The sequence below is a fragment of the Ambystoma mexicanum genome, chromosome 8 (assembly GCF_040938575.1).
Source record: "Ambystoma mexicanum isolate Mex_15411 chromosome 8, UKY_AmexF1_1, whole genome shotgun sequence".
In the NCBI taxonomy this organism is placed as follows: domain Eukaryota; kingdom Metazoa; phylum Chordata; class Amphibia; order Caudata; family Ambystomatidae; genus Ambystoma; species Ambystoma mexicanum.
The window spans coordinates 1242746099-1242770718 of NC_090929.1; the positions used below are offsets into that span (position 1 = coordinate 1242746099).

General features: G+C 48.3%; 1 protein-coding gene across 5 annotated transcripts in view; it reads right to left on the reverse strand.

Moving 5' to 3' along the window:
• Nucleotides 1-580: 580 nt before the first annotated feature.
• The window catches only part of CEP55 (centrosomal protein 55), a 682821-nt gene continuing 658781 nt past the window's right edge, over nucleotides 581-24620 (reverse strand). For all 5 annotated transcript variants that reach the window (XM_069611358.1, XM_069611356.1, XM_069611359.1 and 2 more), the window contains one exon: nucleotides 581-1557. In XM_069611358.1, the coding sequence (XP_069467459.1) occupies nucleotides 1345-1557 (213 nt within the window). In that variant the 3' untranslated portion in view covers nucleotides 581-1344. The remainder of the gene's footprint in view (nucleotides 1558-24620) is intronic.

Consider the following 24620-nt stretch of genomic DNA (forward strand, 5'->3'; position numbering starts at 1 on the left):
GATGTGCACATTACACTGCAAGACAAGAGTCTCCTATGGATGTTCGGCCTTCGGTATCCCCCCAATATATAGCGGCCGAAAATCCCAAGGCCAAAAATATCGAATTTCGAAATGCGCATTTCACCGTATTTATATGTGGCGGTGGGTTAGGGTAATACATATTCTAAGGGGAGTTTTGGGTGGGTGTGGAGGTCCCCCCCCATATATAACTACATTGAAATGTGCAAGGGAAAAAAAAGAAATCTGTTGTCGCCCACAGGATTTTGTTTTTCGAAAATATCACAGACCTGTGCAGGCAAATAGTTTTAGTTTTAAAAAAAGACATAAGATGCAAAGAATAACAAAAGACATTGCCAAACTATTTACACCACAAATAAACACCACAGCCGAAGTAAGGGACTGGCTGTAGTCGAGGAAAAGGTGAAGATTGGATGGACACAACAAACTAGTATTCCTTGACCACCTAGAGAGACATGAACCCATATTTAATAAAAATCGCTTAGCATAATTCATGCTTCAAAAACATGTGCACTATATTTAATTAAATGGTTTTATTTACAAAACTATATAGACATATGGCTAAAAGTTAAATCTCTTTATTGACCAATCATTTTAAAAGAATCACATAGAATCCAGTGTAGGCTCATGTTTAACTCAAATTTCAAAACAGATTTACAGCACAGACACCATAATGAGAATCTCCTTTAATTTAAAATTCACAAGTTAAGACAGAGAACACATACCAAGTGCAAACACACAAGGACAGTTAAATAAATATAAGGTACTGCCTCTTATTCGAAAGGAAGATAGTTAATTTCTGTAAACACTCTAAAACTAGAGATAAGAATGAACATCTCATTGGTGTTTTGGATGGACCATGCCTAGTCACATGAATAAAACGGTACAGATTTGCACACTTTGTTCTCAATTTATTCCTCGCCATTTGTGCATGGTTAAATGATCAAATAAGAAGTATATATGCAAGATCTCCGAGAACAATCACTTATGGTTTTGTTGATGTCCCCCATGGGTTATAATATGGGCTACAAAACATTAGAATAGTGCAACAAAGCATAATTCAGTAGTGCAAAGCAATACAAAAATAATTTAATTTAAAAGATTCCAGTCCCACAACAGTCAGTTGATTAAAGGGTCACTTTAAGAAGAAAGTTCCCTCGGTAAGTCACATCGGTTTTCATGATGCAACGAATATCACATGCCTTTTCTGGAGATACCAGTGAATACAAAAATGCAAAATCATGGATACCTTATTTACACAACTTTAAAAAAAAAGCACAAAAACAAGGACAAAAGTTTAGCAGTGCAAGTTTATGATCCACGGATCTAAATATCAGGACAAAAATCAATATGAGTTAGTAGCTCTCTGTGTTGGCTTGTAGGATATTGTGCTTTGCATTTTGGACACTCCAAAAAGCTTTCATTGAGCAGGCTTGAACGTTTGGGGGATTGATTTTGATTACATATTTTCAATCGGTCATCAAATTCTGTGTGGAAGTCATTTGACGATTCCGTATAATGGAATTCATGCATTTGTTTCTGAAAAATAAACAAACATGTAATGCATTTATATCCACATAAAAAAAAGAAAATACTTCAGCGAATGCAAAATACATTTAAAAACAGTAATCCATGAAACAATAGATCGACATTTCAGCTATTTGTACATTACATATGCAAAAAAATGAATATAAAATACATACATTTTGACCTTCAATATATTGCCATTTTGCTTGATAACTGCTAATATGTTATGTTTTGCACATTTCCAAAATATTCACATCTTTCGTCTACTTTAAATGTTTTCAATGTTAAAATAACTGCCAGTTTACATTTAAACAAAACATACAATTTAATAAATTCAATTTTGTACCCACATACAGGAAGATTATTATATATGAAGAGGTCGATTTCCAGCATTGGTGTCTTTTAGAGATTTCATCTACTTTTGAAAACTCCCACCGCTCAGACGGAGAACTCCAAGATTTATATAAATAAATGGGTGTAAGCACAAGTGTGTTAGTGGCTTGGCGGTGATGAACATGCTCCTTATTTTCCTCTGGGATGGCATTGTGCTGCTGGACACTCCCACTTTTTTGAAAAAACCTACAAAATCCGGTCCCATGTGCACGCATTAACAGCAAGTGTAAGCACAAGTGTGGTAGCGGTGAAGGGCATTCTCCTTACTTTTCTCTGGGATTGCATTGTGCTGTAGGGCACCACCCACTTTTTTGAAAGAACTAACATAATCTGGCCTCACGCGTGTGTGCTCACAGCAAGTGTGAGGACAAGCGTGGTAACGGTTTGGCAGTGAAGGACATGCTCCTTACTTTGCTCTGGGATTGCATTGCGATGCTGGACACTCCCACTTTTTTGAAAAAACCTACAAAATCCAGTCTCCCGCGCATGAGCTCACAGCAAGTGTGAGCACAAATGTGGCAGCGGTTTGGCAGACGAGCAGCATGTGGCAGTTAAGACTGATTGTTAGTTTGCGCTGCCGGCACAGTTTGAGAATATTGAAACTCTACCGACTGCGAATAGACCTGCCCCTTCTCCCAATAAGACGGCCAGCAGTCCTCGGATAATCTAACACAAATGTATAAAATTACAAACTACTAAAGACGCTTCTGTTTTAAGTATATTCTGTATAAAAAAAATGAAAAGTGGTCAAAAATCAGGTCGGTCCGTACATTTTGAAATGTTTGTGGAAATATTCTGCGGGTCGACTGCAGGACTTCCTTTGAGCCCTTAAAGGAAGGAACAAGTTACTTACCTGTAACTGTTGTTCTCCAGCATGGGTCTGGCATGGATTCACATGCTCATGAATATTCCCCGTCGTCAGGCTGGGAATCCTCGGTAAAGAAAAAACCAGTATCAGTTTCGTTTCTGATCTGTCTTTCGTAGCAATAACCAATCACTGGTCTCTGCGTCATACTGACCACAGCCAATGACTGCCCTCTACCTAAGCACCGCCTCTGGCAGCCATCTTCAGATTTGGAAGCACGTGAAGTGGCAGTATGACCAAGTGAAGAGCCGCAGAGGGGTAGGCGGGAGGGTTCGCATGTGAATCCATGCCAGACCCATGCTGGAGAACAACAGTTACAGGTAAGTAACTTGTTCCTTCTCCAGCATGGGGTCTGGCATGGATTCACATGCTCATGAATAAAGAATACATAGCAGTACACACATGCACAACCACGGGAGGTGGCAAAGGCTCAACATTAAGCATCACATCAACTCAACATTAAGCATCTTACCTCCTCACCAGGCCCACCTCAGGCGAACAGGTTGCGCAGCACTGCTTGGCCGACCCTGGACTCCTCCCTGGAATCCCGGTCGACGCAGTAGAATTTCGTGAAGGTGTGCGTCGACCTCCACGTAGCAGCCCTGCATATGTCCAGCAGGGGCACACCAGATAGGAACGCCGTGGTAGCTGCGATCGCTCTGGTGGAATGGGCTCTCGGACGGCCAAGCAGCGGTCGGTTTGCCAACCGGTGACAGCACATGATACAGCCGGAGAGCCATCTGGAGATGGAAGCCTTCGAGAGAGCCTTCCCCTGATTGACAGGTCCAAAGTTCACAAAGAGTTGTGACGTCTTCCGAAAACCCTTCGTGCGGTCCACGTAGAACTTCAGCGCTCTAGCTACATCCAGCGAGTGCAAAGTCCTCTCAGCCGGCGACGAAGGCGACGGGAAGAACACAGGTAACACCAAGGGTTCGTTGAGATGGAAGTCCGACGGTACCTTGGGCATGAAGGAGGGGTGCGTCCTGAGCACTACCCTCGTGTCGTGGAAAGTCAAGTACGGGGCCTTGCAGGAAAGGGCCTGGATCTCTCCCACTCGTCGTGCGGAGGTGATGGCCACAAGAAAAGCTGTTTTCCACGATAGAAACTTCAACGGGGCCGAGTGCAGAGGCTCGAACGGAGGTCCCATGAGCTTGGTCAGCACCACGTTGAGCTCCCACGCCGGGGCCGGAGCCTTCACCGGCGGGAACGATCTGAATAGTCCCTTCATGAACTCTTTCACCAGACGATGAGACCACAAGGACGTCCGCCCCGTGGTTCTGGTGTATCGGGAGATCGCAGCAAGATGAATCTTGATGGACGCGTGTGCCAGTCCAGCTTTGGCCAGCGTCAGCAGGTACGGCAGTACTTGGGGAGCCGTAATCCGTAGAGGGTTAATCTTCTGTGCGTGGCACCAGACAGAGAACCTCTTCCATTTGTGTCCGTAGCATTTAAGAGTCGAGGACGCCCTGGCCTTTGCAAGAACCTCTCTGCAATCGGCCGGTATGTCGTATCCTCCAAACTCTAGCGCTGCAGGAGCCAGGCCTGCAAGTTCAGCGACTTCGGGTCGTGGTGGAGGATGGCGCCTTCTTCCCTGGAGAGTAGATCCGCGTCCGCCGGCAGCTTGATCGGCGGGGACGCTGACAAGTCCAGAAGGTCCGGGAACCATATCTGCCTCGGCCACGCAGGTGCGACGAGGATCATCCTGCACCGTGACCTCTTGAGCTGGTTGACGAGCCGGATTAGCAGAGGCAAGGGAGGGAACGCGTAGAGGAACAGGCCCTCCCAGGGGAACGAGAAAGCATCGCCCATGCTCCTCGTCTGGGGAAACCTGCTGGCGAACCTCCGGCACTTGGTGTTCGTAGCCGTCGCGAACAGGTCGATCTGGGGTGTGCCCCACCGTCGGAAGAGGCGATCCACCAGATCCTGCCGTAGTTCCCACTCGTGGCACGAGCGCAGCTCCCTGCTGAGTGAGTCGGCGATGGTGTTTTTTATCCCTGCCAGATGAAACGGCACCAGAAAAATCCCTTGGGCGACGGCCCAATGCCACAGGTCCTGCGCCTCCTTGGACAGCGCTGGGGACCTGGTTCCGCCCTGTTTCCTGATGTAAAACATGGTGGTGGTGTTGTCGGTGAAGATCCTCACCACCTTGCCCTTCAGGGACGGAAGGAAGGACCTGAGGGCCCAAAACACTGCACGGAGCTCCAGGACGTTGATATGCAGGGACTTCTCCGTCGGGAGCCAGAGCCCCCTCGCGTGCAGATTTTCGGTGTGCGCTCCCCACCCTTCCAGGGAGGCATCCGTGGTCACAGTCTCCTGGTGGGCTGGGGTCTGGAAGTCCATGCCCGCCGTCAGATGCGCGCGGGTGCCCCACCACCGTATCGCTCGTCGGAAACTCTCGTCGAGCTTGATCCTTTCTTCAAAGCTGCCCGTCGTCTGGATCCAGCGCGCATCCAGGAATTCTTGCAACGGGCGCATCCGGAGCCTGCACATGGGAATGAGGTAGATGCAGGAAGACATCATCCCGAGGAGGGACTTGATGGATCTCACTTTGGCCGCGTCGGCCACCAACATCCGTTGCACTTTGCCCAAGATGGTCCTGGTCCTCTCCTCCGACGGGGAGGCCAGAAGGGACACTGTGTCGAGCCTCGCTCCCAGAAACAGTGCGACTTGCGCGGGCACCAGGTGGGATTTGGCGTAGTTCACGGAGAATCCCAGGAATTTTCGGTGCCCCTTTAGGATTGGAATGTGGAAGTAGGCATCCTCCAAATCCAACGACGATAGGAAGTCTCCTTCCTCCAGTTGACCCAGGACGTGCTGTAGGGTGACCATCCGGAACTTCTGCGCCTTGATGAACTTGTTCAGCCGTCGCAGGTCTAGGATGGGGCGCCATCCTCCCGTCTTCTTCTTCACGAGGAAGTATCGCGAGTAGACTCCGGAGCCCCGAAGCCTCTTTGGGACGAGTTCGATGGCGCCCTTCCTGAGCATCGCCTTTACCTCCAGGAGAAGTTGAGGGACGTGAAGTTCTTTCCTGGCCACGGGGGGGACGCGCGGGCACCTTCTTTGAAACTCGAGCGCGTGGCCCCGGGCCAGGGCGTCCAGCACCCAACGGTCGGTGGAGATGGACTCCCACACGCTGACGAAGCCCGCCAGCCGGCCTCCCACCGGGGTGCTTCGGTGGGGGCCCGACCCCACGGCCGGTTCAATCCTGCTTGGACGCGGCCTTGCCGCCTTGACCTCCTTGGCGACGACGGCGGGGTCCGCTAGACTTGCCTCGTCCTCTGTAGGCCTCTTGCGACGACGAGAGGGCCGCTTGACGGTAGGAAGAGAAACCGCCGCCGGAATCTTTGGAGGCGCCCTTGCCTCCGCCGCTCCGAAAGGGCGTCCGTCGTTGCTGCAGGACTCCAAGGGCCCGGGCCGTCTCAGTATCCGCCTTGATGGCCTGGAGGGAATCGTCCACCGTCTTCCCAAACAGGTTGTTCCCGTCGAAGGGCATGTCCAGGACTCTGGTCTGGACGTCCTGCCGAAAGTCTGTAGCTTTGAGCCATCCACGACGTCGAAGGCAAACGCCGTTGCCCAGCTGGCGGAACCACGCGTCGGCGATGTCCGTCGCCACGGTGATGGCGTGGTCCGAAGCCACTTCACCTTCCTGGAGGATCTCAAGGGCCTCCGCCCTCTTGTCGTCCGGCAGAAAATCCAGCAGGGGAGCCATCTTGTACCAGAGCTCCCTGTCGTAGCGGGCCACGATAGCCAAGGCGTTGGCCGCTTTAATCGTCGTCGCTGCCGACGAGATGACTCTACGTCCCATAGTATCCAATTTCTTTCCCTCGCCGTCCGGCGGGGAAGTCGATGTGGAGGCCGCACCCCCCCCCGCTTTCTTCCTGGCTGCCGCGGAGACGACGGAGTCCGGGGTAGGCTGCGCCCGGAGGCATAGGGGGGCCGTGTCCGGGACCCGGTACTTCTTCTCGTACCGGTCTCTTCTAGCTGGCGTCGTGGAAGGGTTCTTGAGGAGGGAAAGGCCCTCATCCCAAATGTCGTCCAACAGAGGCACTGCGAGGACCGTCTTCCTCTTGGCCTCGCGCCGCTGATAAAGGAAGCCTTCCTTTTTCTTCTCCTCAGGGCAGAGTTGGAAAAGCTCGGAAGCCCTGGAGATCATGGAGTGGAAAGATCCGATCTCGTCGGGCGGAGAAGCCCTGGTGGGAGGCGACGACGGAAAATCCTCGTCGTATGCCTCGTCGTCCGTACCCGTCGCTGCCGTGTCAGTCCCCGTATCATCCCCTCGGGTGGATGGGGAGGAGGGCTGGACGGGGCGCGACGGTTGAAAAGGAGGTGGAGGATGGATCCTTCTTTTCTTGGTAGGGGGAAGACCAGAAGGTCCCGGTTCTGGATCCCCCGACGGGAGAGGTTCCTCCGTCGGTAACGGTAGCCTCGTCCTTATCTCAGTGCATAAGGACTGTATGGCCAACAAAATGGCCGCCGAGTTGTCTCGCGGCGTTGGCAGAGGGGAATCCGACGGGCGAGCAGGGGCCCCGTCGGTATCCTCGACGATGTCGTCGTCGTCACCTGCGTCGCGGCCCATTCCGACGGGCTGGTCTTGTTCCACGCCTAGGCCGTGGCTTAAGACCTCGATCAGCTCCTCTTCTGAGGTTGAGGCCGAATCTACGACGACGCCCTGCCCCCCCTTCTTCCCCACAGAGGGTTTCACGGGGGTCCTATCGATGGGCACAAAAGAAGACTCCCTCCGAGGAGGCAGGGAGATTCTGGGCCCTGAGGTCGCCACCACTGGTGCAGCCTCCACAGGCTGGGCCAGGGCCGCCGCGACCGTTTCGATAGAGGGCTTGGTCGGATGGATCAAGGCCTTCACCACCTTAGGTGCGCTCACCGCCTTATCCTTGAGGGAGGGGGCACTGCCACGCTCCTCCTCTGCCTTAGAGCTCGACCGGGGCCTCTCCAGGAGCTTCGCCGGGTGCTCGGCCTTCCTCTTACCCGACCCAGAGCGTTGGCTCGTGGTTGATGGTGCCGGGGAGGGTGCGCCCTGCCTGGCGCCCGTAGAGCCCGACCGTTCGGCGCTCCCGGTGCCAGCGGACTCGCGGTGCTTGGCCTTATGTTGGGCCCCCGTCGCCGGGGCGCCCTCAAAGGTCTTAGAAGACCGCTCGGATTTCTTCTTCTTCTCGCCAGACGGGCTCTTACCCTCCAGCCAGTTGGCGAGACGTTGATGACGGTCCTTCATGGTCCGTTCCGACATGTTGCCGCAAAACGCACAGTCCTTTTCCACGTGCGTTTTGTCCTCATGAAGGCAGTAAAGGCAGAAAGAGTGTTCGTCCTCCTTAAAGACGTTCTGCAGCTGGCATCCAGGGCAGACCCTGAACAGCTTTCCGGGCGTCGAGCTTCCCTTCTCCTGGGCCATCTCCGAGACCGGGCCTGAGAAGCTTCTGGAGTCCTCCGAAGTGTAGCTCGACGAAATCTTCACCCTTGAGGGGCACAGACGAATCCGACACGGGTCCCCGTTGATCGGATGTAGGATCGGTGGAGCTTGAGGCTCTTTTGACCGAAGAATCGAAGTTTTTTGTGAAAAGCGCGAAAAAATAGCACTAACGCTCGAGAGCAATAGCACGAGGATCCCAACACATGAACGTGCGGTAAAAATCTGAAGATGGCTGCCAGAGGCGGTGCTTAGGTAGAGGGCAGTCATTGGCTGTGGTCAGTATGACGCAGAGACCAGTGATTGGTTATTGCTACGAAAGACAGATCAGAAACGAAACTGATACTGGTTTTTTCTTTACCGAGGATTCCCAGCCTGACGACGGGGAATATTCATGAGCATGTGAATCCATGCCAGACCCCATGCTGGAGAAATAAGTGATTTATATTGACAATATACTTCAGGTGACCGCAGTATTTCCTTTGAGCCCCTCAATAACAGTAGATCCCAATTTCTTCAAATTTCTTTCAGGGGTAACGACACTTTGAATATAATTCACTTTGGATCTATGTCTATGTATGATCTACAGAGCGGCAATAAACGGCTGAAGGGGGGGGTCCAAGAAAAGTCAATCGTAGCCCATAGCTGCGCTATAAGGCAATCAGAAGACAGACCGTGACCTGATTCTGAGAAACAAAAATTTCTAGATGTGAATTTAGAGAAAGCAATACTGTGATACATTTTGCTGAGATAATTCGCTTTGAACACCAAGCCTTGCAAAGTACTGGTGAAGTACTGCTTTGCCGCTCCGCTCTGTGCCTTTGGACTTGCTTTCCGGACTTTATAATATTTGCGGTACAAATTAATTTCCAAATTATCTTGACACTGCTAAACTATGTACTAGATTGTTATATTAATGGTACTTTATATTTTACTGCTGTTTAGATACATTTTGCTGAGATAATTTGCTTTTAACACCAAGCCACGCCTACTTCCCCAGGAAGCTACAAAATCCACTGGGCGCGTGCACCAGGGCAAAGTATACTGCTTTGCCGCTCCTCTCTGTGCCTTTGGACTTGCTTTCTGGACTTTATAATGTTTGCAGTACAACTTAATTTCACTGCTAAACTATATACTAGACTTCAGAATGGTACTTTATATTTTTACTGCGGTTTAGATACATTTTGCTCAGATAATTTGCTTTGAACACCAAGCGAACAGCCCTTCCCGAGACTTCGCCCTTGAGCGTTCTCTCCCCCACGCTTCCAAATCACTCATTGATCTACATAGCACTGTTTTCCATCTGTATTCTATTTTTAGTCCCCCCTGCCGCGTGGGCTCGTAAAGAGAAAGAAACTTTAAAAGTTGATTTCTCCACGACTGGTCTTTACCAGACACGATGCATTGCCATGTGGAGGTCGGCGTACTCATTAAAATTCGGCATGCCTCTCCCGAATGATTCTACTAAACAAACAATCAGAGCATTTTACTCGCCACTCTTTACAAAAAATCAAGGTGGGTGTCCGGACATCCAAGTCTCCCTCTCCGTGCTCCCCATCTCGGAAGAAAAAGATGCACGTGACGAACCCCAGAATTAAACAGTTTATCAAGTAGGTGAAAAAAAAATAAAAATGTAAAAAAATAACAATCTAGCAGAAACAATGGGGCTTTGATCCAACAAGCAATGAAAGAGCCTCTGTTAATTGAGACAGACAGCAATGTGATTGTGATTACGGACTCACTAATCACGGCTGGCTTCACCTGCACTCTGCCATTACCTTTAACAGTAGCAAATAAGAAAGATCAGCAGCTCGGATGTCATTTGCAAAACAGCCCTGCTTCTCAATCCGCCCCTAGGAGTCTGTCCTTTTACAAATCATATTCAACAGCTGCCAAAAACAAATACAATTTTTGACAGCTCAATTCCTGTTATAGCCAGGCGTGGTTTTAATGCCAACGTGTCGGCTCCCCAGAAGCATAATTCTGACTTTATCCCTGAGGCTCTGCCTCACGATATTCCCATCGTAAAGGCCCTACACTTTCTAATTGACTTACCTGAACATGAACTTTTACCATCTATACCTAGTGATGACCTATCTCAATCTCCTATTCTATTTGAGACAATACCACAGAATATATCCTCCTTGTCCGTTTCATATGCACAGCCAACACCATGTAAATCTAACCACCCCTTTTGCATTCCAACAACTCCCGCTAATCAAACATCTCCAATGGCACTGATTGATATAACATTGACTGCCATGAATTCCACAATTGTGGCCTTATTAAAATTGTTTGAAACAGACAAGATAAACCAACAGTCGGTGCTCATTGTGGAGTTAATGGAGCATGATTCGCGGTTATTAAATCTGCTTAACGAAAGAAACAGAAACAATCTAATGTTGCCTATTCCCACTTCTGAGTACAATGTAGATGCACCAAAACCAACTGTTGAGACGGACTCATTACCAATAATAAAACAAAATAATGAAATTATACCTAAGATACCGATTTTTGATAGTATTATACGCCCACTAAAGGCCATGGATGATGTTAATACATCACTGATAATTGACCCTTCAATCCATATCAATCTAAACAACGGCAAAAGTCAATTTAAGAAAACTGCGTCTACTATTTTTAGTGCAGCCAAAGCAAACGATAAAAAAACACTGGCAAAAACGACAACTAAAAGTAGATCCTCAAGAAAAAAAAAAACAAGAATATGAAAACTTCTGATAAAAAATCTAACACATCGCCTAAGCAGTTCTTCTTGAATATAACTCTGCCAAAAAAGCAAACCTTTAGGGCGTCTGCTGACATAATAAAAAACGATGTCAAATTAAGTCAGAATTAATGGAGAAATGAACCAACCTATAGAATCTTATGCGCCTCTAGATTATTTAATTCAGCAAGATGAACGTTTCCAAAATGAATCTATAGCTAAAGAACCATCAACAAGCGCTCAAGTGCAGTCCACACTTCCTGTAACTCTGGATTCTTCTTTCACTGAACAAAGAAGATCAGAAATCAGGAGAGAAAAATCGATCACTACATGTCCACCCAACATCAATTGCAATGCTATAGTAAAACTACTAACACTGCCATCCCAAGTCATGCAGATAGAATACTCCATTGCAACAAGGGGATATCCTCACACACAAACTTGCACTCTATGGGCACTCTGCAAGCAACCAACAAAGCTGGTGAAAAATACTGTGAGCAACAATGCTTATCGATTCCCAACACAATAGGAGAAAAATATCTACACTGTGAAACAAAACATCTAATAGAAAAACACCAATGATCTCCTCGCAGGCTGAGAATATGCAGACCTTGGAATGTATGCCTTTCCAACACCCACAAGGCCAAATGTTCGAATTGAAGAAACACTCAATGTCGAGTAACTCTCAATATCATCACTTGATAATCAAATGTCGACCAAACCCATATCCGGACTATGAACTAAATAGATCCTCCATTCTGGCAATTTTTGCCAACATAGCAGGTTTAGAAGACAGAACAAGTTACTTATCTGTAACTGTTGTTCTCCAGCATGGGTCTGGCATGGATTCACATGCTCATGAATATTCCCCGTCGTCAGGCTGGGAATCCTCGGTAAAGAAATAAAATCAGTATCAGTTTTGTTTCTGATCTGTCTTTCTTAGTAGTAACCAATCACTGATCTCTGGGTCATACTGCCCCCAGCCAATGACTGCCCTCTCCCTAAACCCCGCCTCTGGCAGCCATCCTCAGATTTGGTAGCACGCAAAGTGGCAGTATGACCAAGTGAAGAGCCGCAGAGGAGTAGGTGGGAGGGTTCGCATGTGAATCCATGCCAGACCCATGCTGGAGAACAACAGTTACAGGTAAGTAACTTGTTCCTTCTCCAGCATGGGGTCTGGCATGGATTCACATGCTCATGAATAAAAGAATACATAGCAGTATACACATGCACAACCACAGGAGGTGGCAAAGGCTCAACATTAGGCATTACATCCAAAACTCAACATTAAGCTCACCTTAGGCGAACAGGTTGCGCAGCACTGCTTGGCCGACCCTGGACTCCTCCCTGGAGTCCCGATCGACGCAGTAGAATCTTGTGAAGGTGTGTGTCGACCTCCACGTAGCAGCCCTGCAGATGTCCAGCAGGGGCACACCAGACAGGAACGCCGTGGTAGCAGCGATGTCTCTGGTCGAATGGGCTCTCGGACGGCCGGGCAGCGGTCGGTTTGCCAACCGGTGACAGTGCATGATGCAGCCGGAGAGCCATCTGGAAATGGAAGTCTTCGAGAGAGCCTTCCCTTGATTCACAGACCCAAAGTTCACAAACAGTTGTGACGTCTACTGAAAACTCTTTGTGCGGTCCACGTAGAACTTGAGCGCTCTGGCTACATCCAGCAAGTGCAAAGTCCTCTCGGCCGGCGTCGAAGGCGACGGGAAGAAAACTGGTAACACCAAGGGCTCGTTGAGGTGGAAGTCCGACGGGACCTTGGGCATGAAGGAGGGGTGCGTCCTCAGTACCACCCTCGTGTCATGAAAAGTCAAGTATGGAGGCTTGCAAGATAGGGCCTGGATCTCTCCCACTCGTCGTGCGGAGGTGATGGCCACGAGGAAAGCTTTCTTCCATGACAGGAACTTCAAAGGCGCAGAATGCATAGGCTCGAATGGGGCCCCCATGAGCCTGGTCAGCACCACATTAAGCTCCCACGCCAGGGCAGGAGCCTTCACCGGCGGGAATGATCGGAATAGTCCCTTCATAAATTCCTTCACCAGGCGAAGAGACCACAAGGACGCCCGTCCCTTAGTCCTGGTATATCGGGAGATGGCAGCCAGATGTATTTTGATGGAGGCGTGAGCCAGTCCAGCTTTGGCCAGCGACAGTAGGTACGGCAGTACCTGAGGGGCCGTAATCCGCAGAGGGTTACTCTTCTGTGCACGGCACCAGACAGAGAACCTCTTCCACTTATGACCGTAACACTTAAGAGTTGAGGACGCCCTGGCTTTTGCAAGAACCTCTCTGCAGTCAGCCGGGATATCGTACCCTCCAAACTCTAGTGCTGCAGGTGCCAGGCCTGCAAGTTCAGTGACTGTGGGTCGTGGTGGAGAATGGCGCCTCCTTCTCTGGAGAGAAGATCCGTGTCCGCCGGCAGCTTGACTGTTGGGGACGTTGACAAGTCCAGAAGGTCCGGGAACCAGATCTGCCTCGGCCACGCCGGTGCGACGAGGATCATTCTGCACCTGCACTTCTTGAGTTGGTTGATGAGGCGGAGTAGCAACGGCAACGGAGGGAACGCGTACAGAAACAGCACGTCCCAGGGGAACGAGAAAGCATCGCCCATGCTCCTCGGTTGCGGGAACCTGCTGGCGAACCTCTGGCACTTGGAGTTCGTCGCCGTCGCGAAAAGGTCGATCCGGGGTTTGCCCCATCGTCGAAAGAGCCGGTCGACCTTGTCCTGACGTAGTTCCCACTCGTGGCACGAGCGCAGCTCCCTGCTGAGTGAGTCGGTGATGGTGTTTTTTATTCCTGCCAAGTGGAAGGGAACCAGAAACATCCCCTGGGCGACGGCCCAGTGCCACAGATCCTGGGCCTCCTTGGATAGGGCTGAGGATCTGGTGCCCCCAGTGCTTCCGTATGTAGAACATCGTGGTGGTGTTGTCGGTGAAGATCTTCACCACTTTGTCCTTGAGGGATGGAAGGAACGACTTGAGCGCCCAGAACACTGCTCGGAGCTCCAAAATGTTGATGTGGAGAGACCTCTCCTCCGGGAGCCAAAGGCCTCTTGCGTGGAGGTCTCCGGTGTGGGCCCCCAACCCTCCAGAGAGGCGTCCGTCGTCACCGTCTCCTGAAACGCCGGGGTCTGAAAGTCCGTGCCTGTAGTGAGGTGAGCACGGGTACCCCACTATAGGATTGCCCGACGGAACTCCTCGTCGAGAGGGATCCTGTCCTCGAAGCAGCCCGTCGCCTAAAACCAGCGGGCGTCGAACTCCTGTAGCAGACGCATCCAAAGTCTGCAAAGGGGTACAAGATAGATGCATGAGGACATCATTCCGAGGAGGGACTTGATGGACCTCACCCTGGCCACGTCCGTGGCTAGCAGGCGCCGCACCTTGCCCAGGATGGTCTTCGTCCTCTCCTCCGACGGGGAGGCCAATTGTCCCACTGTATCGAGCTTCGCTCCCAGAAACAGTGCTACTTGAGACGGAACCAGGTGGGATTTGGGGTAGTTAATGGCGAACCCCAGTTCCATGAGTAGTCGGACGGTCCTCGCTGTGTGCTCGACAGCGAGTTCTCTTGTCCTTGCCCGGATTAGCCAGTCGTCCAGGTAGGGGTAGACGTGGATCCCCTGCAGGCGCAGCCGCTCCGCCACTGGTGCCAGGCACTTGGTGAATACCCTGGGTGCCGCCTTTAATCCGAACGGTAGGGCTCTGAATTGGTAGTGGCGTCCCTGAACCACGAACCCGAGAAACTTCCTGTACCCTTTCAGAATGGGGATGTGGAAGTAAGCGTCCTCCAAGTCCAATGATGACAGGAAGTCGCCCTCCTCCAGCTGTCCCAGCACGCGCTGGAGGGTGACCATCCTGTATTTCTGCGCCTTGATGTATTTGTTTAACCGACGCAGGTCCAGGATGGGCCGCCAACCGCCTGCCTTCTTTCTGACGAGGAAGTACCTTGAGTACACTCCGGAGCCCCGGAGCCTCCTGGGGACGAGCTCGATGGCACCTTTCTTGAGCATCGCCCTTACCTCCAACAGCAGTTGAGGGATGCGATTCTCCTTCCTGGCCACGGGAGGAATGCGAGGGCACTTTTGGAATTCCAGCGAGTGCCCGTTGGCCAGGTTGTCCAGCACCCAACGGTCGGTGGAGATGGACTCCCACACGCTGACAAACTTCGCCAGCCGGCCTCCCACCGAGGTGCTTCGGTGGGGGCCCGACGACACGGCCGGGTCAGTCTTGCTTGGAGGCGGCCTTGCCGCCTTGGCGACGACGGCGGGATCCCCCTTGCTTGCCGCAACCTCTGTAGGCTTCCTGGGAAGAGGAGCAGGCCGCCTGGCGGTAAGCGGAAGAGCCACCGCTGGATCCTTTGGAGGCCCCCTGTCTGCCTCCGGAGCTCCGAAATGGCCGTCGTCGTTGAAGTACCCCTAAGGCCCGGGCCATCTTCGAGTCAGTCTTGATGGGCTGGAGGGACTCGTCCATCGCCTTACCAAAGAGGTTGTTGCCGTCAAACGGCATATCCAACACTCTGGTCTGGACGTCCTGGTGAAAGTCTGTCGCCTTGAGCCATCCTCGTCGTCGGAGGCAAACTCCGTTCCCCAGTTGGCGAAATCCGGTATCGGCAATGTCCGTTGCCACCGTTATGGCGTGATCCGACGCCACCTAGCCTTCCTGTAGAATTTGTAAGGCCTCCACCCTCTTGTCAGGTAGGAAGTCTAGCAGGGGAGCTATCTTGAACCAGAGCTCCCTGTCGTAGCGGGCTACGATCGCTAAGGCATTGGCAGCCTTAATCGTTGTCGCCGCCGACGAGATGACTCATTGTCCCATGGAGTCCAACTTCTTGCCCTCGCTGTCAGGTGGGGAAGTGGAAGTTGAAGCCGCCGGACCCGCTGCTTTCTTCTTAGCCGCTGCCGAGACGACAGAGTCCGGCGTGGGCTGGGCCCTGAGGCACAAGGGGGCGGCATCGGGGACTCGGTACTTCTTCTCGTACCTGTCCCTCTTGGCGGGTGCCGTGGAAGGGTTCTTGGGTTCCTGAGGACAGCAAGGCCCTCGTCCCAGATGTCGTCAAGCAAAGGCACCGCAAGGACCGTCTTCCTCTTGGCCTCTCGTCGTTGGTAAAGAAACCCTTACTTTTTTTGTTCTTCAGGGTAGAGCTGGAAGAGCTCGGATGCCCTGGTTATCATGGTGTGAAAGGAGCCAATTTCGTCGGCTGGAGAAGCCGGGGGGGGGGTGGGGTGATGACAGGATGTCCGCTGTGTCATCGCCGCCGTTGTCATCCTCCGCTTGTTCGGAGGGTTTCCCGACGGGCCTAGTTCTGGCTCCTCCGTCGGGGTCTGCGGTAATCTCGTCCTTATCTCGGTACATAAGGATTGGATTGCCAACAAAATGGCCGCCAAGCTATCCTGGGGCTCGGGTAATGGCTGCGACGGACGGGATGGCCATTCCACTGGGCCCTCTTTGTCGTCATTGTCGCCATCTTCGATCAGGTCAGCGGGGACCGCCCCCTGGGCTCAAACCTTCTCGAACCTCTCGTTGAGGCCTATGAACCTCTCCTTGAGGCCCTTCTCGGTTTCCACCAGCTCCTCCTCAGAGGCTGATTCCGAGTCTGTAATGGCCACCGGCCCCCTCCCCTCTTTTTCCACCGGGGACTTCACGGGGTCTTAACGATGGGCTGGAAAGAGGATACCCTCCGCTGTGGCAGGGATACTCTGGGCCCAGAGTCCGTTTCCACTGGCGTAGTCTCAGCCGGCTTCGCCAAGGTCGCAGCAACCACTTTGACAGAGGCGTTTGCCGGCTGGATCAAAGCCCTCACCACCTTAGGTGCGTCCTGGGCCTTCGACTTGGGGGGAGGGTCAGCACCTCGCTCCCCCTTCGAGATCGACCTGGTCCGCTCCAGCAGCTTACCCGGGTTCTCGGACTTCCTCTTCCCCGAACCAGAGCACTGGCTCGTGGTTGAACGTGCCGGGGAAGTGGCGCCCTGCCTGGCAGCCGAAGAGCCCGACCTTTCGGTGCTCCCGGTGGCCGCGGACTCACAGTGCTTGGCCTTCTGTTGGGCCCCCGTCACCGGGGCGCCCTCACAGGACTTAGAAGCCTGCTCAGACTTTTTCTTCGCCTTCTCACCTGCTGTGCCCTTCTCCAGCCAGGCGGCGAGGAGGGAACGACGATCTTGTTTGGTCCGTTCCGAAAGGTTCTTGCAGAACGCACAGTCCTTCTCTATGTGCGTCTTGTCCTCATGAAGCAGTAGAGACATCGCGAATGCTCCTCCTCCTTGAAAACGTTTTGTAATCCGCATCCAGGGCAGCACTTGAACAGCTTGGATCCGGGCATCGAGCTTCCCTTGTCCTGGGCCATGTCCGTTGAGGTAGACCGCAGATCTTCCGGAATCCTCCAAGAAGCATAAACTCGACGAAAACGTCACCCTTGAGGGGCGTAGAAGAATTCCAAAATGGGTCCCCGTTATCGGAAGTAGAAATGGTGGAGCTTGAGGCTCGATTAAACCGAAAAAATGAGAAAATCTCCTGAAAAAGCGCAAAAACACAGCAAAAACTCGAGCTAAAGCAGGAGGACTCCCAACACTTGAGCGTGCGGTAAAAATCTGAGGATGGCTGCCAGAGGCGGGGCTTAGGGAGAGGGTAGTCATTGGCTGGGGGCAGTATGACGCAGAGATCAGTGATTGGTTACTACTAAGTAAGACAGATCAGAAACAAAACTGATACTGATTTTTTTCTTTACCGAGGATTCCCAGCCTGACGACGGGGAATATTCATGAGCATGTGAATCCATGCCAGACCCCATGCTGGAGAAATAACATCTTCTGATCTGGACCAATTAGAATTTTTATAAAACAAATCTAACCACTGCCGGGCTGTGGATACAATCTGGTGTAGTTCGCAATATCATCTGGAAAGCCAAGATGGATCTCTATGCTTTGGGATTTATACTAACACAAGACTTCAAACAAAGTATAATACCGTTAACTAAAGAAAGGGCAGTGCGGTCATTAAGCAAGGTTCCCTACACCGCCATCCATCTACCAGTCTCCATTCCCAGAAACACAGTTCCAACGTCCACTGGTGTCCCAAAAATTCCACACTTATCGTGCAACTGTGAGGCATGTGCTCTATAACAGGTCTGCACACAGAGTACGGACATCACCGTAGCAAGTTGGAACACGCAGGGTTTTACCCACTTTTTAAATGACAAAGAAAATCGACTTGATCAGTACGACAATCTCCCTACAGGAACCAAGATTATCAGAACCCCCTTCCTGGAATAACCATGACATCATTCTAAATCCTGCACTTCGTCGTAAAAAAGGCTGACCAATGTCAGGACTAATTGTCACGGTTAGAACAAGCTCAGGTTTCACCATTACCTCCTGGGTGGTACCCAATATGTTCATGCAAATAGTAGAAAACATGGTAAATCAGCGATGCATTGCATTAATAAACGTGTATTGGAACACAATGGGTATAGCGACAGACATATTTTTCCGTGACCTAGAAATCATGTTTAATTTACTGAATTTGAACAATGACATTAGTAAAACAATACTAACTGGGGATTTTTTTTTCTCCAAAATTCAAACGCAAACGACTTCAGATAAACACAAATGGATTGCATATATGAAAGCACATAACATGTTGATGACTAATGGCTCTCTCCCAGGAGATATACCGCCAAGGAACTCCTGGTCTAGATGTTCCCAAACTGCTATATTGGATTTCATCTATGCTGATAAGAACTTGTTTGCTCAAGCGACTAGCATGACTGTAGTTGAACAAAACTACAGTGATCAAGATATGTTAACACTATCTTGGCCGAATCCCTCCACGCACAGACGCCTTCCCGAGATTCAAAGGAAAGGAAGATTTTTGGTGAACAATGGACGTAACCGATTTAAATGGTCACCAACCACCTTAATTGAATTAAATAATCATCTTTTAACCACCTACGGAAAAAAAAACTTCAGATGCTATCCAATACTGCTCTGCATGTAGTTGCCCTTTTAACAACATTGGGAAACCTATATTCAAAAACCTACATGTTAATGATGTAGAAGAATTAGGAAAACAAAGTTTAGAAAAGATAAAAGAGAAGCGGGTCTACTTCCTGAGTTAATACGGAATAGTGTATTACGAAGCCTTAAGACAAATTACAAAAACTGGCTTCGCCACCGTAGAGCTAGTCTTTATCAGAAAGATGGGGAATCCATGCTATGTGCCTTGGTACAAAATAACTCTGGCCAAACGCGGACTCTCCTGAACCAAACACATGGCCTAGCACAGGACCCAATTCAGATAAATGGAGTGACTGAATCTCAATGGGTGATGCATTTCCGAAATCTATATGCTGACTCTGTATCCCCTAGGACTGACTCCACAATCTATTGCTGACATTACATTTAGTCTCCAAATACCCAAAGAGGATATCATGTACTATATTAACAAGTCCAGCCGATCAAGAGCACCTGGTCCTGATGGCCGCTCGAACGCCATGTTTAAAGAGCATCCTGAAGTCTGCGCTGAAGCATCGTTAAGCATTTATAATCATGCTATTCTTACCAACACCTTATCAACTCCGTGGATGCACTTGATTGTGGTATCGATCTTTAAAAAGGCAATCGACAGTGCCCCACAAATGATAGGCCCATAGCCTTACTCAATGCTACAGGCAAACCCTTTGCGAGATTCATCTTGAAAGAATGTAATGCCTGGACTCTGAATATCAAACATCGAAATCCCTTCCAGACAGGATTTGTGGCAGGGTTGGGTACTGGTACCAACTAGCTAACTTTATCATCGATTAAAGCACCTTGCATCCAGACCAAGCAATCATCACATCTTGCTTTCCTTGACTTTCGGTCAGCGTTTGATTCTGTGTCCAGATTACTTCTCATGGACAAATTAAAGTGTGCTGGCTGTCCAATTTCAACATTGAGCATGATTAATCTTCTTCATTCTAATACAACAATACAAATACGTTTAACTCTTGAAGGGCTGCTCACTGATAACATTCCAACATATAGAGGCCTCAAACAGGAGTGCATATTGGAGTCATCCCTTTTTAATTTTTTCATCCTAGATATGATGGAAAAATTTGCCAATATAATATCCGATGCACCAAAATTAGAATTACACACGATCCCATGGCTCCTCTATGCGGACGATTTTATTTTATATCTCGCACTACCAAAGGCCTTCAGAGGCTGCTTGACGCATCCGGATCCTATGCTATAGACAATCAATTAGAGATTAATGTATCTAAAACTAAAGTAATGCACTGTGTCAACCCCAAACGATGGAGTAAACCCCCCCTCCCCAATGGCTATTGCTAAACAAACCACTACAACTAATGCGAGAATACACCTATCTGGGAGTCAACTTTATCAACCGTCCCAATGATGATTTGTAGGTATCCCTACATATTATCCCCACCAAAAATATCGCCGTACATATGGTCATTTGTCTCGCCATAGGCGATATTTTTGGGGGGGAGATCATTTGTGGGAGCGGGTGTGTCCCCTGCACATTTAAAAGTAATGTGGGGGTGTCCCCCGCAGGGTCCATGGCTCAATATCAGGGTAAAAATATGGCGATATTTTTGTATCGCAATATTTTAGCAGGGATATTAACACATGGAACCGATTTGTATTTCAATAGCTTAGAATTAAAACTCACAACAGCCATCTCCCAGACCAAAATAATTTTGTAAAAATATGGAAAGTTTTCATGTTCAGCTACTATTACCTTTTACAAACAAAAAAGTACCCACTTTAGTGTACGGTGCTGAATTAAAAAACATAAGTCGGAAAATGTTGGCGGAAAGTTCTGAATCTCGCTAATGCAGTCCCAGGTACAATCACATGCTTTGAATTGGGCCTTGTTTCTCTTGATATGAGTTATAAGTGGAAATTATGTATGGTTTTGAGGAAATGCATTTTGGCTCCTAAAACAAATTCACTGATTGAATTCCTTGCATCCTATGTTTTCAATGCTTCTCATAATTTCATAAAGTGGAGATCTACTGTAATCGCAATAATGGCGGAAGCAAATATATCTCTGGAGTTGCTTGTAACTAATCCTGATAGAGCAATATTAAAGCTCTACCAGTACGATTGGATTATCACACAGCAACTATGCAATGCCTATACTGATTTCAAATCAAATCCATATGAAAATAAAAAACTGCACACTGTTGCAGATTATCTGACCATAAATCCTTTAGCAAGATTCAGATGTCTCTTTTTGAGATTTAGACTCAATCTATGGCCTACAAGAAATGTGTTAGCCAGACGAGGTCTCATCAAAAAGACTAGCAATACATGTAGATTTTGTAATCATAATAATCAATTTGAAACCCTAAAGCACATTTTGACAGAGTGTACTAAGCTTGCAGACAAGCATAACCTATACTTAAAACTGCTTTTTCGTGAGTCATTGATACAAGACTCAAATAAACTATGGGAACACTTCTTTGCAACTGCATGCACACCAGTTAAAATAGCTATAATACATTTTTTAAATGCTCTCCTTCGTGAGAATGATGAACTCAATTTAGAGATTGTAACAGACAAAAATGAACCTTAAAATGTTTGTACTGAGCCTCGGATCAATTTTAGTTCATGATTTACGTCTAATATGAATTTTCCTTCTTTCTTAACTTTTGTAAGCTCCTAAATGTCCAAATGTATACTTATGAAAATTTGTATTTTATGCTTTTACTCATCTAGAGAATTAAAAAAAAAAGTTTTAAGAAGAAGATGTGATAAATTGTTGGAAAGTTGTGTTGAATGAAAGTACGAAAATGCTGTACTTATTCTTTGTTAATTTGTTTTTCTGAAACGTGTAAAAAATAATTTGAAAGGTAGGATTTTATTTAACCAAATCAAAACAAAAAAAAAGAAATAAGAATCAGATCACAAAAAGAGCATTTAAATAGCAGCCAGTGTAAAATAATCTGCAGACCTGCGTGGAGCTGCGCAAACCGTTTGTTTAGCGGCAACGGACTTGGATATACCCGACGCGGGTGGTCATGTGTCAAACAGCAATGAAACAGATTGTCTATTGCCTATTCCATCTTGCATAGCAACACCTGCAAGGCATACTGTAATCAAAGACTGGATACCTCAGCTCCCAATAGCAAGCTATACAATGTAAGCGACAAATATGTCTCGACAGGGAGTATGAGTAAAGAAGACTGCATCAAGAAAGACCTCGACATCCACTCCCAAACTTCCAGATTACTACAAAAAACAATCCTGCGAGGGAGCGTGAAAGCCCGGTGAGGAACATGGAGTAAAACTCTTTGCCAGTAGTTTAGTTTGGTCAACCTAAAATGCACACTAAAGCACAAGTTCACTATACTAAAGAACACGTGCAGCAGGATATGCAGGAGAAGCTCATCCAAACCTCACAAGCAGCCAGAACAGACATGCTAAATACGAGTAAATTCCAAAAGAAAATGAAGGATTTCTTTCTAAAGTTGGGCAAGCGTTTCTAAGTACCATAAATGATACTTTGAGTGGCAGGGGGGTCTCAGAAGGACTGCATTATTGAGCATGCTTCTATACTGGCTGAACATCCTGTTGAGAGTTCGATAATTGGCTCCAAGGCTGCATCACAACTCCTCCTACATGAGACTGAAAGATATGGATGATAGGGTTAAATTGACAGCTCCATCTATTTCGGCCTTAAACCTTGTTTTGAGTTCTTTTCTGAGTCTCTGAAAACAAAGGACACAGTATCTGCAAATGTACTACAGTCTAGTTAAATAAATCTAGAGTTTGATATGTTGCAAGAGCCATCAGAAAAACAAGGTGCGACTGTCAACAATTTGGGAAAAAATTGCAATAACTTTGGAAGAATTAGACCAAAACGTATTGGCTAGAACACCAACACAGGAGCTTCATCGGACATTCTTCATGGAGCACCTTAAACCAACTAGGGGGTGCGAATTCCGAGACGACATGAGAGAGAAATCGGGCCCTTTAGTGCAGGACCATAGGCGACTGACTGAAGGGCAGATAAAAACTTTTCAGGAGAGGTGAGGGCAGCTGGGTGAATTGAAAGCCGTGGATCAGGCATTAACCAGGCCGTGGATGATGTTGGAGGAAGATCGAAATAACCACTTGCTGAAGGAAGTAACCACTAGACCGGTGGTCGAGTGATATACTGGTGGATGGAACCTTCTTAGAAATGGGGCAAAGAAAAAGTGACAAAAAGAAAAAGAAGCAAGTGAGAAATAATAAGAGCTCTAGAAAATACGAGATTCCTAGACTCCTCTGGATTCAAATGCCAGTGATGACCATACAAACTGTAATTGAAAAATAAACCATAAAAAAGAATAGATGGGGGGCCTCACAACATAGCAGGGGCCTTTGAAGTCAGATGCTGGAATACAAACATCAAGGCAGAAAGATGTATCAGAGAGGGAGCCCTCGAGAAACCCTCTACCTATGGCAGTACAGTCAATCTCTAATTTAAATGCTGCAACCAAAAATGTTAAACATTTATTGGAAAATGCTTGCCTGAAGAATGCAGAGCAGCAAACAGAATGCGTTTTGGAAACAATTGCTAACACCCCGGTGAGGTTTGGAAGGGTGAATGCACAAACGCAAGTTGAGATGACAAATCAGACTGTTAATAACCTACAAGTTCAGAAAACATCTGCTGTCCATGGAGCCCCATTATTCTATATGGGGATAAAATAAACATACAGTCTCACGAGTAGAAACAGATGCACCAACAGGACAAAGTAACTCCCGACAAGTAACGCAAGTGGCCGTTGAGCTGGCTGGTTTATCTATTCAAGCAAGGACATCTTTACAAGTATCATCGCGCCACAACTTTCAGAGAACAATATGTACAAAGGACACAGACTAAAATCAGGAAGGTCAGCAGAAGATGAGGAATTTTCTAACTCTTTCTTTGTTCGTCCGCATGTCTGGTTGGAACATGTGGTACAAAGGGAAAAATCAGCTTATTTTGAATCGACAGGAAATCTTAAACATTGTGAAAGATGTGTCTGAATTATATCTGTTATCTACGCATGACTTACATTACGCTCACTTCCCCTATGAAAATTGTACCCCAATAGTGGAAGTCGGTTTACACTCTCGGCTAGGGGTGAACGCCTTTCTAGCAGGAAACCATCTTTTAGACAAAGGATTTAGGGTGTCAACAAAAACGTCAAAAGACAGAGGAAATAATGCTAGAGAAAAGACGTACAAGATGAAGGAGAGTGGGCGGGCTGGAACTGCAGCGAAAGAGGCGGTCAAACTGGTGTCAGCTACAAATAAGGGACGTTTGAATGTAAACAGTAACATATGGTCCTTGTTGCCGTTGCCAAGAACTCTAACAGCCTCTAACTTCTGAAAGATCTCTAACAATACCTCTATTTACTAAAAGAGAACCATAAACTTCTTTAACTGGAACGTAAGAGGTTAAAGAAGCTTTACAAATGATTTCACTAGTCGTGACATTTTTGTCTTAGGAAGAAGAGTTAAGCATTTTAATGGCTGTGGATCTAAACTCTTATTGCTTCTCCACACCTCAGCAGAGAAATACCACCAATTTAGCAATGGAAAATGGTAAGAAGTGGTTGAACTTCCAAAAAGATAGGGACTTGCTACTCTGTAACGGAAGTGTGGAGGACGATTTTAGTCTAACCCCCACATGGAGT